Source organism: Pocillopora damicornis, chromosome 3 (assembly GCF_964200805.1).
Source record: "Pocillopora damicornis chromosome 3, jaPocDami1.2, whole genome shotgun sequence".
Lineage (NCBI taxonomy): Eukaryota > Metazoa > Cnidaria > Anthozoa > Scleractinia > Pocilloporidae > Pocillopora > Pocillopora damicornis.
Window position 1 is genome coordinate 5248961 of NC_142672.1, and position 16563 is coordinate 5265523.

Sequence of the window (16563 nt, forward strand, 5' to 3'; positions counted from 1 at the left end):
AACCAATCAATAAGACCACACAGGACTGACTTCTCCTCCATCCCACTGAACTCACCAAACTTTTCTCAGTTATTTGGATAAGCCACCACCATTCAAGTCAACAACCTATACTGCTCTCAAGCCTTTATTAAGATTCAACAAAAGCAGTTATTTCTGCAAGTGACAAGACAATTCAACTAGCCTCTGGAAAAGTTTCCCAGACTTTCCCTGTTTTATACTGTATCATTTTGACTGTTTTAAATATGGGAACAAGCTTACAGTGTATGCAAATGGTAACTTCCTTAAACAAGAAGGAACAAAAAAAGTAGTTTTTTAATACCATGCTGAGGTTGTTAAGTCCTTCCAGCAGTTTGCAGTTACGGTTCTTCAAACGATGAGCCTCGTCAATAACCACACATCTCCATGGCACTGCACTCAGTTGCATGTTGTCAGCTTATGGAAAGATTGAAATAGAGTACAGCATTGTTACCATTAATATCTATTTCTCACACAGAAAATAGTTCTATATCCCAAACTCCACATAAAACAATTCTCAGCTTGATTGAATGGAATGGCAAACCTTACAAATTTCTTATCCTAAGGAAAGGAAACTATTTTGAGTGGGATGATTAAAAAGGGGTTGTAGCAAAAAAATTTAAAATCTTCATACCTATGATTATTTCATATGTTGTTACCATTGCTTCAAATTTGTACAATCCTGGAATGGGTTGGCCCTGAAAAATTATCAAACAGTATAAATGTCAGTGCTGCAAAATTTCACAATTGAACAAGACACCTGTCAAAATCAAATGACACCTTTCACAAACATCTTCAGATCATACAGTTTCATGATAACATGCTAATGAGTGAGGGGTAAGAAATCAATTGCATTCTAATCACTAAATAAAATGTTATAGACATGGGTATTTGTCTATCTTAATTCTGTAAAAAAAGACCTCACTCAACTATTTTGTGATGTATGCAAAGGTCACTTACATGTTCATCTCTGAAGTAAAATTCATATTCTTGAATCAAATGACGGCTTGACGCACTAGAATACAAAAAGGCCACATGTAAATCAAAGGTGCAGTCTTAATAGAGTATAGTGATGCATGCAGCAGAAACATCTAATCTAGCCAGTTTTCCTTGAGTTTCTTGATTTCAATATTCTAACCTTATGTTGAAAAATAATTATGTTTTTTAATACTTAGATATGTTGAGGACTTACCTTCCATGGTAGACAACAGCATTAATGTCACTCCAAGTCTCAAATTCTCTTTGCCAGTTGGAGATTGTAGAGAGAGGTGCAATTACAAGGAATGGACCCCTGACACCATACCGCTGCAAAAACAGAAACAAAAACAACAATTTATGGGTCTTCTTATGAACAACTTACTCCAACTGTAGACTATAACTGGTCCTTTTTAAAACTACTACTAGTCTAGTGGCTTGGTTTTAACAACCAACCAAAACTGCAAATAGATCACATAGATTTAAAGACACCCTTCCTTGCTCTTGTATCATACTTGTTGCAAAGGTGTCCTGAGCCAAAAATTCTTTAAGGCAAACATCATTCCAACTTACCTGCATCTCAACCAGAAATGAAATGGACTGAATAGTTTTTCCAAGTCCCATCTCATCAGCTAGAATGGAATTTTGCCTGAATTAAAAGTTTAAAAATAAAATAAAAATGTCAACAAACATTGAATTTTGCAAGTAAACATTAGAATCCATTCCATTAAGTCTACAATACAGTAATTAATCAATTCCAAATGCCATTTGACCTGCAACTCTTTTGTTTTTCCACATAATTACTCTAAATATATTTCCACTGCCTGTAAAAAATCATAATAGAAGTACCATGCACAAAGAACTACTTCAGTCTGCTTTGATGTAAAACAGGAAAGGAAAGCAATCAACTCTAGTGAGAAAGCTGCACATTACAAGATTTTCTCAAAGGTAAAATAGATAACCAAATTCTCTCCCCACTACACAGAATTCTCGCACTATTTTCCATTGCTTGAGTTGTTTTATTTTTAAACTGTTACTTGACACTGTTCTTTTGCAATGAAATTTCTTGAAAAAATTCCACATTTCAGACCACAAAGGAACAAAAAGTTTTTCATGCCACCTATTGAGAATCATGTACCTGTTACACCAGCAAAAGGTGAGCCAATTAACACCTTCAAGCTGATAGTCACGTAGCGTATTTCCTTCTTTATACACTGGCGATGCAGCCATCTTGCACCACTCATGTGGGTATGGGCGAGGACGGAACTGCATTAAAAAAAAAAACAAAACAAAACAAAAAAAAACCAGATACCCCTATTTGGTTACTTCTAGGAGTCTGGGTCATTAACACAAGGAGTGTACATGTTAAGCTATGGTTAACAGAAAGTTCAGGGTTTTATTACACGTACGAAATCATCTTTAACCTCAAACTGATTTATTATAAGACATGTCTGGTTATTCAAGAAGATTATCAGGCCTGCATATTGTCACACTAGCCTTAGAGGGATCTCATTACCAGACTGATGTTTGTGTTTAAGGTCAGACCATGTCAAGAGGTTAAAAATGGCAGAACTTACCACAAGCACACAAAAATTAATTGTGGTTTCCTATAAGAAGTGGTTTATCATGAAAGCTTTCCACTCTCTGTCACGCAAAAATCTGGCACTTTACAAATATGATAATTTTGCAGAAATTGTTACTTGAGAGAGGCACTTCCACTGTGATATTTAACTTAATTATTTTTGGCTGGAAAATGCCACTAGGAGAACTGGTTACAATCAGTTTAAGCACCCAATTTTTGGAGTTTTTGTGCATTTTTTTCCTGCGCTTTGCCCATTCATTTCATAACACTTCTTAAATTGTTTCTTCATGAAAGATTGAACAGGTTTGCTTAAAGGGTAAATAAAAATCAGATAACATTACAATGTAAGCCTAAGGAGTCTAATATGCTCTTCTCCAAGCATCAGTATAAGGCAAGATATACATGTAGATGCACAAAAACTCAAGTGGCTGGGATATTGAGCACTACAAGTTGACATTGCACAGGATTCCAACATTACAGCACAGAGCAAAAAGCCTACCTGTCTTAGAGCCATAGGCGGATGTTCCTTGAGTTTGTGGAACTGCTTGATTTTTGTTTCATCAACATCAGCCTGACATTGAACAATGAGCAAAAAATTGTAACTATGCTATGTTTAAGTCAGGACTTCAAACAGTTCAGTTAAGACAACCAGACAAACGTAAAGCCAGACAGTCTTATGATTTTTCTCTGTACCAATTACCTCAATTTCCCAAGTACTTTCTTCATAAGGTTGTGAACACCATTTAACAAGGTAGTGGGTGATTGGCTGTAAAAGTGAGAAAAATAATTTGTATTTAAATAACTATACTCCATACAGGCTGAAAAAATATGGACAAATTGCCAAAGTCAGTATATCAATTTAGCATATTTTCAATACTGTTAAAATGACTTTTTACAAATAGGAATTGATCAATCTCTTTCCAAAAGACAATCATCTTCTAGCTTGCTTTAAAAAGTTTAAACCCAACAAAACAGAATGCCACCAGGCACAAACTCAATTTTGAAATTATGATGTTGTATTTGTATGCTTGTAGTGAAGTGCTCTGAAATTGAGTTCAGAAACTTGTCTGACAAGCAACAAATTTTCTTGGAGATTCAACATATCACTGTCATAAATCAAAAACAAATAACAATGAATTTTTTTTCAAAAAACCTCCTTTGAAAATTGTAGTAAAAGACAATAAATCAATGAGTAAAAGCCCAAATTACTTCCTTCAACTCTGGATTTAGCAATTCACTAGTATGGTAGAATTACATTCATAATCACTGTTCCTTTTCATTCTTGTCTAGCAGCTACTGACAATGATTTCAATGTACTGTGTCAATCAAAGAATTACAAAGATCTTGACACCCTGAACAATACTTCCTCTTGGTTTAATTAAGTACCCAAACTACAGTTGTAGAGAAAAACACATTCTGGATGGACAAAGACTATTAAAGAAAATCATGCTTGAATAACCCTAAAAACATTGATCTTGATGGTAAAGGAAATTTCTGGAAAAAAGAAGACTGCTGTGCAGTTTCCTGATGTTTTATAATCTTAAATTTATAGAAGGAAAGTTTAAGCAGATGCTCTTATGAATGTCTGAGGAAGTTGGAAATATAGGAAAACATTCTCAACAGACTAATCAATTTAACTAAAACAACTCTGAGCTTCATCTAAATAATTGTTTAATAACACTCCTATTACCATTTGCAACAAATAACAGTTTAATGAGTGACCAAATGGTTGAAACAAAAAAAAAATGGGCAAATACAAGTAGAGGGAGCAATGAAGAAGGAAAAAGGGACGTTCCAAGATATCAAAACGTTATTCAGGCTGTTGCTCTGATAAATTTGTAAGTGTAAACAGACAATTTTTCCCCCACAATATGCATCAAAACTAGCAAACTGTGTAAGAAAGGGTATTTGTCCTATTAAAACACTGGAATAAGTAACAGATACAGACGCAATCAGCAATGAATGATTTGGTGTTAGCAATTTCTCAAATCAAGGTCTGCATATATCAGCTTTGTGTAATTAAATTACACACCCTATGGTGACGAGGATTTGTCAAACTCAGCGATGAAAGGAAATTTCAACAACAGTGTACAAATCACATTCACGACAAGAAAAATACAAATTAAGTCTTCCCAGTGAAATAAACTACACAATATCAAAGCTCCCATCATTATAAATAACATCAATTTTCTATCCACCAAAACAAGCCTCCACGGGCAATGCACCAGACAGTATAAACACCTGCAGGAAATGCGCAGTTGCAATTTCGGAGATGACACAAAAGAGTATTTTTCTAGTTCACAAGAGTCACTGGGATTGATTATAGCAGAAGGCAAAACAGGATTATACATTACAAGACAAAGTTATGGTCCTTATTTCACCAGACAAACAATCAGAAACGGTACTACTTGAACTATATCATATATTTACTCTCAAGCACCGCCGTAACACCAGAGTGATATCCAAACACAGATGGCAGATCAAAATGTCAAGGGCATACTGTCACTGTAGACGCATATCAACTCCAAGATCACAATTAACGAAGAAAGTGGTTGCAATGATCTTATTCAAGTTCAAAAGCCTTGGCAAATTCTCAATACAAGGTAATGTGAGAAAATTTACACCATTCCCTAAATAGTCCATCCAAATCATATTCTGTAGCAAACCTGCTGTCTAATGGCACATTTTATGTATTAAACATCCAAGACGAAAACATTGTGTGTGTACAAAATCAAGGGTACAACACCCTATAAATTCTCTCATTCTGTTAACAATATAATCATACTTTATGATAGAGAAAATATGGTCAATAACTTCATAACACATATCCACTAAATATAGGAAAGATTTATCGATGGTGAGCCAAAAAAATACTAAATTTCATACAACAAAAGCAGGGCAGAATTAATTATTCATGTTCAAGAAGGGCGGAACATGTCAAATTTGCATATTTCTTAGACATAGATGGTGAACCTGGCTTACTGCAAAGCCAAAAAAACAACATTCCTTTCATTTAGAAGCAATACAATCTATATTAAGTTAATTGAAATGTTACCTAACAATATCCGTAAAAAAACTTGACAAGGTCTATAGACTGAGAAAAGTCCACATGAAAGAACATAATTCATATCATTTTTCCTACTCTTGTTTCGCATCTGTGACCTTTGAAGCTAGGAGTTCCTATTTTCATAATTACATTGAAATCCAAGTATGCTGAACTGTGAAGATTTTATTTATCATCACCACCATCTGTGAAAGGCCTAGGTATTCATTACTTATCACTAAAATTGATTGTCTAATGTCTGCCTCACATAGACAAAAGCTAAACACAGCGAATCAATTAAAGATTTGAAACAAATAGTAACAGAATGAAACTCGAAGGAACAAAGCCCTTATCAATTTGTCTGTCTGACTCAAATAATAAAAATCTCAATGAAAAGGAAATGCAATTATAAAGTTTTCAAAGAGAAGCATGGTCTATCAAAGTTGTGTAAGTGATTCCATTTTGGTTAAATAACTGATACATGACCCTGTTACCGCAGACATCAATATCCTCCGACAATAGTGAGAATATCAGCATGTGCGGCATAATTGTCACCATCAGCACTTCAATATCAAGTGTTTCAATTCACATCAAACATTAAGATAACACATATATAAACTCCTTTCTCAAGAGTCCGCTAATTTTATTTTTAGAAGCAAACAGAGATTAGAGATTAGAGTACACACAAATGACCTTCAAGTGAATAAATGTATGTTTATCCCCTAAACTATAATGATGACAGCATAAATAAAACAATTTGCTTATTTTTAGATACAGCGTCACGCACTACTTCCTATGCTTGCAGAATATTTGGCCAAAACACACATGTCAAACACTCAACCTTCTGGGTTTTACACTCAAGACAAACTCTGAGATAACATTTTTACTTTGTTTCAAAAAATATAAATGTGCAAATGCCTCTTACCAAAACACAACTATGAACTTTGATTCCTAATACTTAAGTAAACACAGAAATGCAAATACTGCTTGCTGTTTATCCAGTTGACTTACCTCACCAGTGTTTTGATCAACTCCTGTGGACATATCCAGTACTCTGTCTACTTCAACATAATCAGGATTAAAAGGTTCCTCATCAAGCTGTGGGCAAACAATGCATATTTACTGATAAAGCAAGATTCTATTGTCCCATACTGCTACTGAGACTACTGAGTACAACTTAAATATTTTAAAACAAAAATAATTTGGTTGCATACCTCACTGAAAAAGGCCATGGAGTTTTGCTGTTTAGCTCTGTATCGTTTTATTTTCATGTGTATTCTTTTGTCTCCTCTTGCCAATTTTTCTGCTGTTGCCCATTCACAATGAAGATAAGAGCTGAAGGACAGCAAAATGAAAAGATAAGATGATGGTTCAGCATCACCAACAAACCAACACCAAAATTGAACTCACTAGTTCTTGAACTTCACTAAGAATTCTTCATAACTTCCAAATTCTTCATCCTGCAAAGAGAATATTCCAATCTTTAAATAAAACCCTAAAAAAGTTTTTAAAAATCAAATTTTTGCTTTACAGTATTTGACAATTAAATTATATCGGTGAATAAGTCAGAGACGTCTTACCTGTTTTGTTCTCATAGCCAATATCTTTTCAACTGTAGTTGTCTCTTCCACTTCGGGTCCCACTGGTATATGGGCTTGACCAGTGCTATCACCTGGAAATGTTGCTGGCACTCCACCTTCAGCAGTCTCTTTCTCTCCCTCCTCTTCGGATAAGTTGTAATCAAAGTCATCCTTGTAAGTCTTCTTCTTACGTTCTCTGAGTGATCGTCGCTGAAAATAGTCCCAAAGTCAAGTCAGTAAAATAAATTACCAAAGTTACAAAATTTGGAAATCTTAAGCAAAGACCAAATTTCAAAAATTCCTAAAAATTCCACCTCAATCTTGATCAGGTTTGACTTACAGTGATGTTGGAGGCATGATCTTCTTCTAAATAACTTGGAGAATTGGGAGGCGAAGGTTCGGCATCAGATGAATCTTTCCTACTTCGTATAGGTGCTGGTTTTGCCAACACAGTGGCTGGGGGCCTGCGATAATATATGAAAGACAATTCAATTCAGGCTTGTTACAAAAAAGTGATTCAATGGTGAAGTCAAGAATTGAAGGTGCCATCTGTGTAATCTCAGTGCATTCTCAGAGGGCACCGATCAAATATTGGCTGAGACATAAGAGGTGGTTTTAATATCATTGTGGTAATCACATTATTGGCAAAAGTTTGAGTTTAATCCTTGTATGACCTAGACAAATGACCTCTAGTGTAACTTTGTACAAAAACTAACAATTTGTAACTTCATACATATATTAAAACTTTCACCTACACACACACACATGCACATGCGCGTGCGTACGCTCACACACACATGCACACACACAAACAAAACACAAACAAAGAAGACATCAGGGGAAAAAAAACTTAATCATAAACAATGCCTAGAACAGAACCTTGAGGTCTGTGAGCTCCGTACTGGTGCTGGTTTAGATACGATTGAAGGACCCAGACTGATAGGGTCTGCTGGCATAGGGTGCCTAGAAAAATCCAATGCTCCTGTATTCACTGCTGAAGGATTTGTCATCATTCGCTGGCCTGATGACATTGGTGGAAACCCAGGCATCATGGACCTTCCATCACTATTCTGTAATGCTGCTTTGGCCATGGCCTCCACAGCAATTCTATTGGCCTTCTCCTGTTGCCTTTGCTGTTGAATAAACCTCATTTGGTCATAGTTTTGAGGTTGAAAGTTAGGTTGCACACGTTGTTGCTGCTGCATGGCATAAATCTGATAAAGCCGTTGGAACTGAAATTGCAGCTGTTGCATTTGAGACGGCTGCCCCATGTCTCGCATCTGTTGAATTTGTTGCTGGATCCGCTGCATTTGAAGCAAGATAGCTGACGTCTTTACCTGCATCAGGTCCTGAGGGTCTGACATTTGTAAATTAGTAAAAGTAAATCCTGGCTGTTGAGGAGTTGCCATATTATTATGGTTCCCAGGATTGAACATATCTTGATCAGCTCCACTGGAAACTCCTCCATTGAAAGCAGCATACTGTGGATTTTGAAACTGTTGTGAGTTGTAATTTGACTGGGGAGAATTTTGATGCATACCCATGGGTGGTCTAGGTCCACCTTGAAAAGGATTATAAGGGAAATTTCCATCCCCAGCTGCTCCAGGAAGTGAAGATTTATTATGATCCAAATCCACGGTATTACCAGATACCAAGTGCTGTAAACGACCTTGGCCCCCTAGTTCTACTTGCTGCTGGTTCCCTTCTGAACCTTGAAGATGTCTAAAGAGGGCTTGCTGTGGACTAATTTGCTTCTGCTTTTGCTGCTGATTTGACTCCATCGTCTTAGGGCTTGTACCCTTAGGAGAAGAACCTGAATAAGGAAGCGAAGGTGACTGATTTGGGTGCTGAAGTCTAGGAGATTGTGAAGCCCCAGATGGGAAGATATCTGGAGAGGAATTCATGGGAGATTGATTCGCAAAATGTTGAAGTCTCGGAGATGACGACCGCGGAAACCCATACCCAAATGGCTGTCGAAACGGTGATTGTTCAGATGCCTGTGAAAATCCAGTATAATTAGGAGAGCTTCGTGACGTTTGGCCACGCGGCCAACACATGTTTATCTGCGATGGTGGACGAAATTCGCCAAACTGTTGTTGGGAAGACGACTGCAGAGAATGAAATCGTTGCGGTGATGACGACAATAACGGATCGTTAAAGTGCTGAAGTTTCTGCGAAGGCGGTAAAAATGGTGACGCGGATGACCGTTCATCGAAATGTTGAAGCTTTGGTTGATTCGAGTTTGACGGTGATTGTGCCTGAAATCCTCCAAAAGACGCAGAATGCTGCAGCCTTTCTTGCATCTGTCCTCCTTGGCTTCCATTTGAGCCGAGCGTTGATCCAAGACCTAACTCGTCCAAGCCGTTATTGACTCCATCGAAGATGCCCAGAAATGGATCCGCCATGATGGGTCATCGGAGATCGAGGCAGAATCGCTCTCCGATTTTTCTCTTTAACCGATAAGACTGAAATTACCCACCATCATGTTCCTTTGTAAATCCTTTCGATAGTGTCTCCTTCAACGGCCATGGAAGCGAGGATAGGTTCTTAAAGCTTGCTACTCTATTTGCCGCCGTCAATGGAGCCGTTCTGAAAAGAGAGAAAAGGTCACGAAAGACGAACCAAGTTAAAGACCAACAACTCTAATCCTTGGAAAACTGAAGAAGAAGAGAGTCAATTAATGGTAATATGATATGTAAACAGGAGAAAAGCAAAACGACGGAAAACGGAAAAACCACACCAACTTCCACTACTTAAATGTGTCGGTGCGAATGAATGAAACGCGAGCGAAAGTTTAGCGTAACCCGACATTTCCCGTGCGTTCATACATTGCATTGCATGGCCGGCTATCCTACGGAATGCTCACCAGTTTCGAAGGGTTTTCATTTTCAACGGCTAAAACCCTTCGAATTAACCGTTGATTGTTATTCAAAAGCAACGCAATCGGATAAAGAAAGGAAGCGTTCTCCTAAACAACTCTAAATTAAAAGTTAAGTGTGTTCGTGTTGAAATACGCGGACGAAGCCGGTTCGGGCATAGCTTCAAAGCCGATAAAAAAATTCCCCCTGTCAAAACCTATTATTATCTTTACAGTCTTCGTTTACTACCAGATTCAATTACTGTGACAACCTCCAGTCGAGAGTTAGAACCACGAAGCAAGAAAAAATATTCATACAAGTGGAGCGAGCAGGGAAAAACAAAAGCTTTCATGCCAAGTCAGGCCAGGTGTAGGAAACTTGTCCACAATAACAAAGTAAAATTCGTGTTCACTAGTTGATTCATATGTGCAAATTGATGCCTGTCCTCGATAACCTCAACAATTTGGACCATAAAGTCTCCAAAAATCCTCAAAAGTCGAGTACCCTTTAACAGCATTTAAGTATGCAAACGCCAAGTGGTAACGTCCATGCTTGTTTGCAACGTCAAGGGAACAAAAGCGAAATGTGGGAAACACGAAGGATATTTTGGCTGCCCTTCATAAGCGCTCCAAGTGAAGTAATTGATGTCATACAGGGTCAACAACGCGATTAAAACATGGTCAAACACAAAAACATAAAACTAACCTACAAAAAATCCCGTCTACCAAACTCGAAGAATGGAAAAAGGTCGAGAAAAAAATCCCCTTCGGTGAATAAGCGAAAGGTTTTGAGATGAACTCGAACACGAATATCATGCTTTCACTGGCCACCACGTTACTACCTGCTGACAACCAATCAGATCGCAGCTTCAAGAAAAAGTTCCCGGATGAATGGGGGGTAGCATATATTAACGGGGTCACCCTGAGGCCAAGTTTGACAAAGAAACACATTCGCTAAGAAAACTTCGAATCTAACTTTAATATACATAGTTAGTTAGCTAACGGAATAATTAGGATTATTTGTCTGGGTCTGTCGTCCGTCCGGACTAGCAAAGAATGTGACATCTTTTTTAGAAAGCGCGACTAAAAATAGGATGAAAAAACAATCAACACTCTTGGGCAATCCGTACAACGTCATCTTCATTGTGTGACACGAAAAGCTAGTACAAAGGTTCTTTATTCGATTGAAAAAAAAAAAAAGAAAAGAAAAAAAAAAGAAAAAGAGTAAAAGATGCTTTACAGTTTCATGACACGGCATCCGTGAAACTTAACGTCTGACTACCCCAGAGTTTTTTTTTGCATTTAAAACAAGGATTTACGGTCAAAATATGGCAAAATTTGCTTGACTTAACGAACCTTAAGTATTCAAATAACCTAAACGAAAAAAAATTATTTCCAAAAAAGCCCACGGCGAGACTTTGATGCACGGAATACGTTTAATTTGAGAGCATTGAATTCGACTACAACTAGGTAACTGGGGTAGTCCTGTTTGGGGCTGAATTTAAGCCTCTGCTAAAATGGAAAAATTCAGCGATATTACCCGCTGAGACGGCTGCTATACCAAGAGAAACAGGATACAATCTTCCAAATTTATCTCCGGTAACCGAGCTTGAGCTTTCATAAAAGAAAATCCGGCTCAGTTTCCGAGTTGTTGGCTGAAAATAAGGTATCACGGTAATGCAGGCACGGGTGAGGTTGACTTCTCATTTACATCAACCGATGAAGGGTTTTAAATTGCAATACGACTGGCTGAAACGTACTCCTGAGGAACCTTGTCTGCATAGAGGTCTTTAGTGCAATCGAAATTTAGTCTGAGTAATCGTCATGGAGCATCTTTTCTGACCTATGAGAACGAAAAATCAAGTCCCTTTTTTGCAAGGCTAATGACGACAAGCTGCCAACATTTTATCCTTGCTGCAACGTACTGTAGACAGTGTCTTAAGATAGCAGGAAGGTTCACAGAAAGCAATTACAATTTTAACGCCTCTATGAACAAACTCACATATTTGCCTTTGTCTTCCACCTTTGTCTGTGAAGTACTTTATTTGGTTGTTAGTGAACAGCGAAATGGAGACACATGCACTGTCCTCAATGGCAACTAAGCCGGCTAGCTGATCGTTTTGTTGTTTATTCTATTCCTCTTTTTTTTCTTTTACTTAACCATATCACGTTTTCCCAATAGTGGGAATGTCTCTTGATTTGTCAACGGATCAGCGGTCGCCTCATCCCGGCAGTGAACTTACAGCCCCTCCGGACAGAAAATGTAGTTGACAGTTCAAAATGTTTTGTAAACAGGACAAGAGAAAAAAGAACATCTGACGAAAGTTTTTCTGACAGTCGAACTAAAAAGGAAACGCAAATTTTTTCTTTCCTCTTTTTCTCTTTTCGGTCTTCCGTTTGTCATCATTACACGCATGAAAATTACAGCATAGTCGCTCATGATCTTATAATTTTTTCGTCTGCGATGAGAGAGGTCAGTTGTGAAATAGTAAAATTCTCATTCTATGTTCTTCCCTCTCCTTTTTCCCTTCATATCAGAATAAAAGCTTAATTGTTGATTTTGAGATTACCCCAGAATATAAGTAAAACAATCGTGGTAACAGCAGTTTTTGCGTTCGTTGTGGAAAGAGGAAGACAGAGCTACACATTCAAGCTGAGAAATTTTTTTGTCCTCTTTCAGGTCACGCTCAGCTTATTAAATTCACCTTTCACAAGCGTAAACCCCGTAAAGTTTGCAAGAACCGAAATTCACTTCGCCTATCGTAAAAGCCTGTCAATCAAAAAGTGGACTATCAAAAGGATTTCCATGTTTGAGTGTTCAAACAATAGGTGATATTGTTACTTAGCGTGTAAGACATTGTTTGATCCTGTTTTTCTATTGGTCATTCGGGAAATCCACCTGCCGAAACCTGTATACTTGTCGTGGATCTCTGCTGTTTACATGCATTCATTACGGCTGATCAAGCCATCACAAAACACGTGTTTCTTACAAACAAAATGGAACCAGAAAGCGAAAGCGGTGACATGATGTGATCCCCTAAAACTCTTCTAAAACGTGCAAGAAAAATGTGCCAAGGAAAATCCCCCCCCTCCTGATTTTTCCATAGTTATTTGTTATTTTCGAATAAGACCGACAGCAGAAGAGAGATCAGCGCTCTCTTAAAATATTCTACGACTTAACCGTCCACCCACATCAATGATATCACAGTTTTCCTTTTCAAGAACTCCAAGTTATAATTCGAATTCCCTACCAACGACCAAAACCTGGTAAAATTATTTTGATATTCAATTGCAAACTATGTGCAAAATTAACCATCTATCTATCTTTCTGTGTTCTGCAAGCAAATTAACGTGAATTTGGTTTTGAATCCATAACTAAGACTTGGAACGTTTTCCTTCCGCGGTTCGGAGGTAGATGAAAAATCAAAGTTTTTGGTCGCGCTCAACCGTGAAAATTTTTAAAAAGCTGCTGTTTTTTTCTCTATCGCTTACACCTATGTGACATATTTTTTTTTCTACCACGATACACGCTTCCATATGACTTGTCATTTTTAAAATGTACGTTTCATCTTCGTTTGCACGTATTATGCAATAATTACTAGCTTTACCTTTCCAGTTAACAGAATATGTTTCGTTTCAGGAGCCACTGTGTACCGGCAGTGATTGTCAGTTGAATCTGTTGTGTCCTTCTGCCCTTTAGAAAAATGTCCGAAACGTGAAAATGTCACGAAAACGTTCGACAGCAACGTACTATCTCGAGTGTGAGAGCGTGATAAATTCAATTATTTCCACCAGGGCGGGAATGGTGTGCCTGTGGCACCCTAATGAGGCCTGCAGTAGGTGCCATTCTGTGGCATTGTTTGCATATTGTTAAACAGCTTCTATTTCCGTTTTTCCGGAAAGTTGTTTGTATCTCTCGTAATAAATTAAGCCAAAATAACTTCCTAGAATCATCACAGATATAGCAAAGCTAACCACTGGAGTACCTTAAAGGGGTTAACCGTTAGCCATAAAATGGGGAAAAAAATTGCCGTTAGGGGCGTAAAAATTAAGCAATTTTAACCGTTAGTCGTGAAAAAATATAGGTAAAAATTTTCTGGTGACCACTATGGAGAGATATTAACCGTATGCCGTAAAAGCCATAACCATATTGAGGGGCCAAGAGGCCACCATGTGACCTGAAAAACACTGCTGACCTACTCTCGTGCCCACAACTGAACTTTCAAGCTTAGCTGTGGGATGTCTGGGATAGAGGACTGCTGCTGGAAAAAAGTGTGTTTTTCTGCATACGATATTTTGCTTATGCGTAGTTGTGTCTACATCCTTTCCTAGGAAATGGTAGGTCGTACCTCTTTTTAGATATCATAACAATCTGAGTTCACATCAACTTAAGTTAAATTAAAGCAAGATAACAATCCTGGGTCGACCACATTGAGGGGCCAAGAGGCCAACATATGACCTGAAAAACACTGCTGACCTACTCTCGTGCCCACAACTGAACTTTCAAGCTTAGCTGTGGGATGTCTGGGATAGAAGATTACTGCTGGAAAAAAGTGTGTTTTTCTGCATACGATATTTTGCTTATGCATACATGCGTAGTTGTGTCTACGTCCTTTCCTAGGAAATTGTAGGTCGTACTCTTTTTAGATATCATAACAAACTGTGTTCACATCAACTGAAGTTAAATTAAAGCAAGCTATCAATCCCGGGTCGACCACATCTATCTTATGGAAACTAAGCGCACAATAGCTTAATTGATGGTCTTCTGACACGCATTAAAGTGGAAGCTTCGTCCCGTGGGCCCTTTCAGGACTAAGAAAAGTGTACGTCCTCTGAACAGAGTTGTTCCTTCTGATGAATGTAAGCGTTACAGCACGTTTTAGTCGAGAGTATAGTTCAGACGAGACCCTTGAACAGGTGTTCCAAAAAGAGAATTTCAAAACATTAGGGGCACACCTTCTCTAACCCGTGCGACAAATAGAGGACTTTTTCAACACAGTCTGTATTTGTTACTAATATCTCCTCACAATATTACCCCTGAATCACATATTTAGGTCACGAGTGAAAAGGAAATGACCACCAACTTAAGAAATTCTTGATTGTTAATTAAAGTCTCTTTTTCAGCACTTTAGAAAATGTATGAGAATAGTATGGAGAATATGGATACTGATGTCAGGGTGTAAATGATTAACTGGAAACGTAAACTTTGAACGAGGCAGGCCGACGTACGTATCGCGGAGTCCTAAGGTTAACTGAACTTCTTCATCTCCACAGTTCCCTATAGGTCATGCGACGATCACGTTGATCGCGTTCCAAACTTTTCCTCATGGCACTGATCCCTTTAAGTATGGCTTTCAACGTTTTTTAACTCTTCACCTCGTTACAGTGATAAGCATCTAATTTCTCCCCACCGTGCCACCCCTGAGTCTGACATTAAGGTCACGAGATGAAAGGAAATAATCACCAATTAAAGTTGTTCTTGATTGCTAAATAAATAAATAATTCTTGTAAGTACGTTAGGAAATGTATAGAAAACAGTTTGGAGAGCTTGTATACTGATTTAAGAGGGTTAAGGGTTAAAGGAAAGTGCCCTGAGTGGGAGGTTAACTGTTAACTAAAGGGTTTGAGCCCGGGGATAACTTGTAATAGTGTAGTTTGATCGTCCGGGTGAGTGTAGTGTTGAGAAGGACTGTTGTCGGTAATGGTGACTGACGTTTCGACAACCTGAGCGGAAGTCATCATCAGAGTCAAGTGAAAGATTGTTGTCAGTCGAATGTACTTAGTCCGGTTTGTGGTAACGGTTGGTGATTTTGAACTGAACACAAACCGGACTAAGTACATTCGACTGACAACAACCTTTCACTTGACTCTGATGATGACTTCCGCTCAGGTTGTCGGAACGTCAGTCACCATTACCGACAACAGTCCTTCTCAGGACTACACTCACCCGGACGATCAAACTACACTATTACATGTTTCCTTAAAGCACGAGAGCAACGTACATGTACGTGATCAAATGCTTCTCGTGACGGAACAGGTACTCAAAGAAAGAGACAATGAGGCGCTATATAGTGTGTAATTAGAACTTCGGAACATATCAGATTTTATGAAGAATTTAGCTTTTTCCCAGATCTTTAATGCCTCTGTTTTGAAACGAAGGCAAGTGTGAACGCTTGTAAATGAAACTGAAATATTGTACTCACGCAAATCATCAGACTCATTCCATCAGGAAGGTTTTGCGTTAAGCCTTGTTTTGAGAGTGACCAGTTTGACACTTTCACCGGTTTGGAACTCGTACATTTCCTTTTTCTTTTAAATTATATCAGGAGGTCAGGGCTAGACCCCTTAAAACCTAGAAGTGACTTTCAAAATTTCACCTCTAGGCGAATACCTTGGCTAGTGCTTCGATTTTCCTTGGATACAAGAGGGTTCTAGCTACACAGCCAATTTATGTCTTAATGTGCATCGACCAATTCGAAGCTACAACATCCCTCCGGGTAATCCCCCGAGC

At 38.1% G+C, this 16563-nt stretch overlaps 1 protein-coding gene and 1 long non-coding RNA gene across 3 annotated transcripts in view; one reads left to right on the forward strand and one right to left on the reverse strand.

The window, feature by feature from the left end:
- LOC113665971 (ATP-dependent chromatin remodeler CHD8) overlaps positions 1-13861 on the reverse strand; it is a 29207-nt gene extending 15346 nt beyond the window's left edge. The window contains exons 1-15 of one of the 2 annotated variants that reach the window (XM_027181714.2): positions 13661-13861; positions 8075-9784; positions 7536-7659; positions 7196-7405; positions 7026-7075; positions 6830-6950; positions 6627-6713; positions 3273-3338; positions 3072-3143; positions 2129-2256; positions 1564-1639; positions 1208-1320; positions 976-1030; positions 650-713; positions 320-432 (exon numbers count right to left, since the gene is read on the reverse strand). In XM_027181714.2, the coding sequence (XP_027037515.2) occupies positions 320-432; positions 650-713; positions 976-1030; positions 1208-1320; positions 1564-1639; positions 2129-2256; positions 3072-3143; positions 3273-3338; positions 6627-6713; positions 6830-6950; positions 7026-7075; positions 7196-7405; positions 7536-7659; positions 8075-9600 (2805 nt within the window). In that variant the 5' untranslated portion in view covers positions 9601-9784; positions 13661-13861. Of the gene's footprint in view, positions 1-319; positions 433-649; positions 714-975; positions 1031-1207; positions 1321-1563; positions 1640-2128; positions 2257-3071; positions 3144-3272; positions 3339-6626; positions 6714-6829; positions 6951-7025; positions 7076-7195; positions 7406-7535; positions 7660-8074; positions 9785-10758; positions 10903-13660 lie in introns of those variants that run through there. The other variant, XM_027181713.2, reaches the window with a different exon arrangement.
- Positions 4827-15571, forward strand: LOC149047913 (uncharacterized). Its single transcript, XR_016184827.1, has 2 exons — positions 4827-5175; positions 15177-15571. It is a non-coding gene; the product is annotated as an uncharacterized LOC149047913 (long non-coding RNA).
- The last annotated feature ends 992 nt before the right edge of the window (positions 15572-16563 follow it).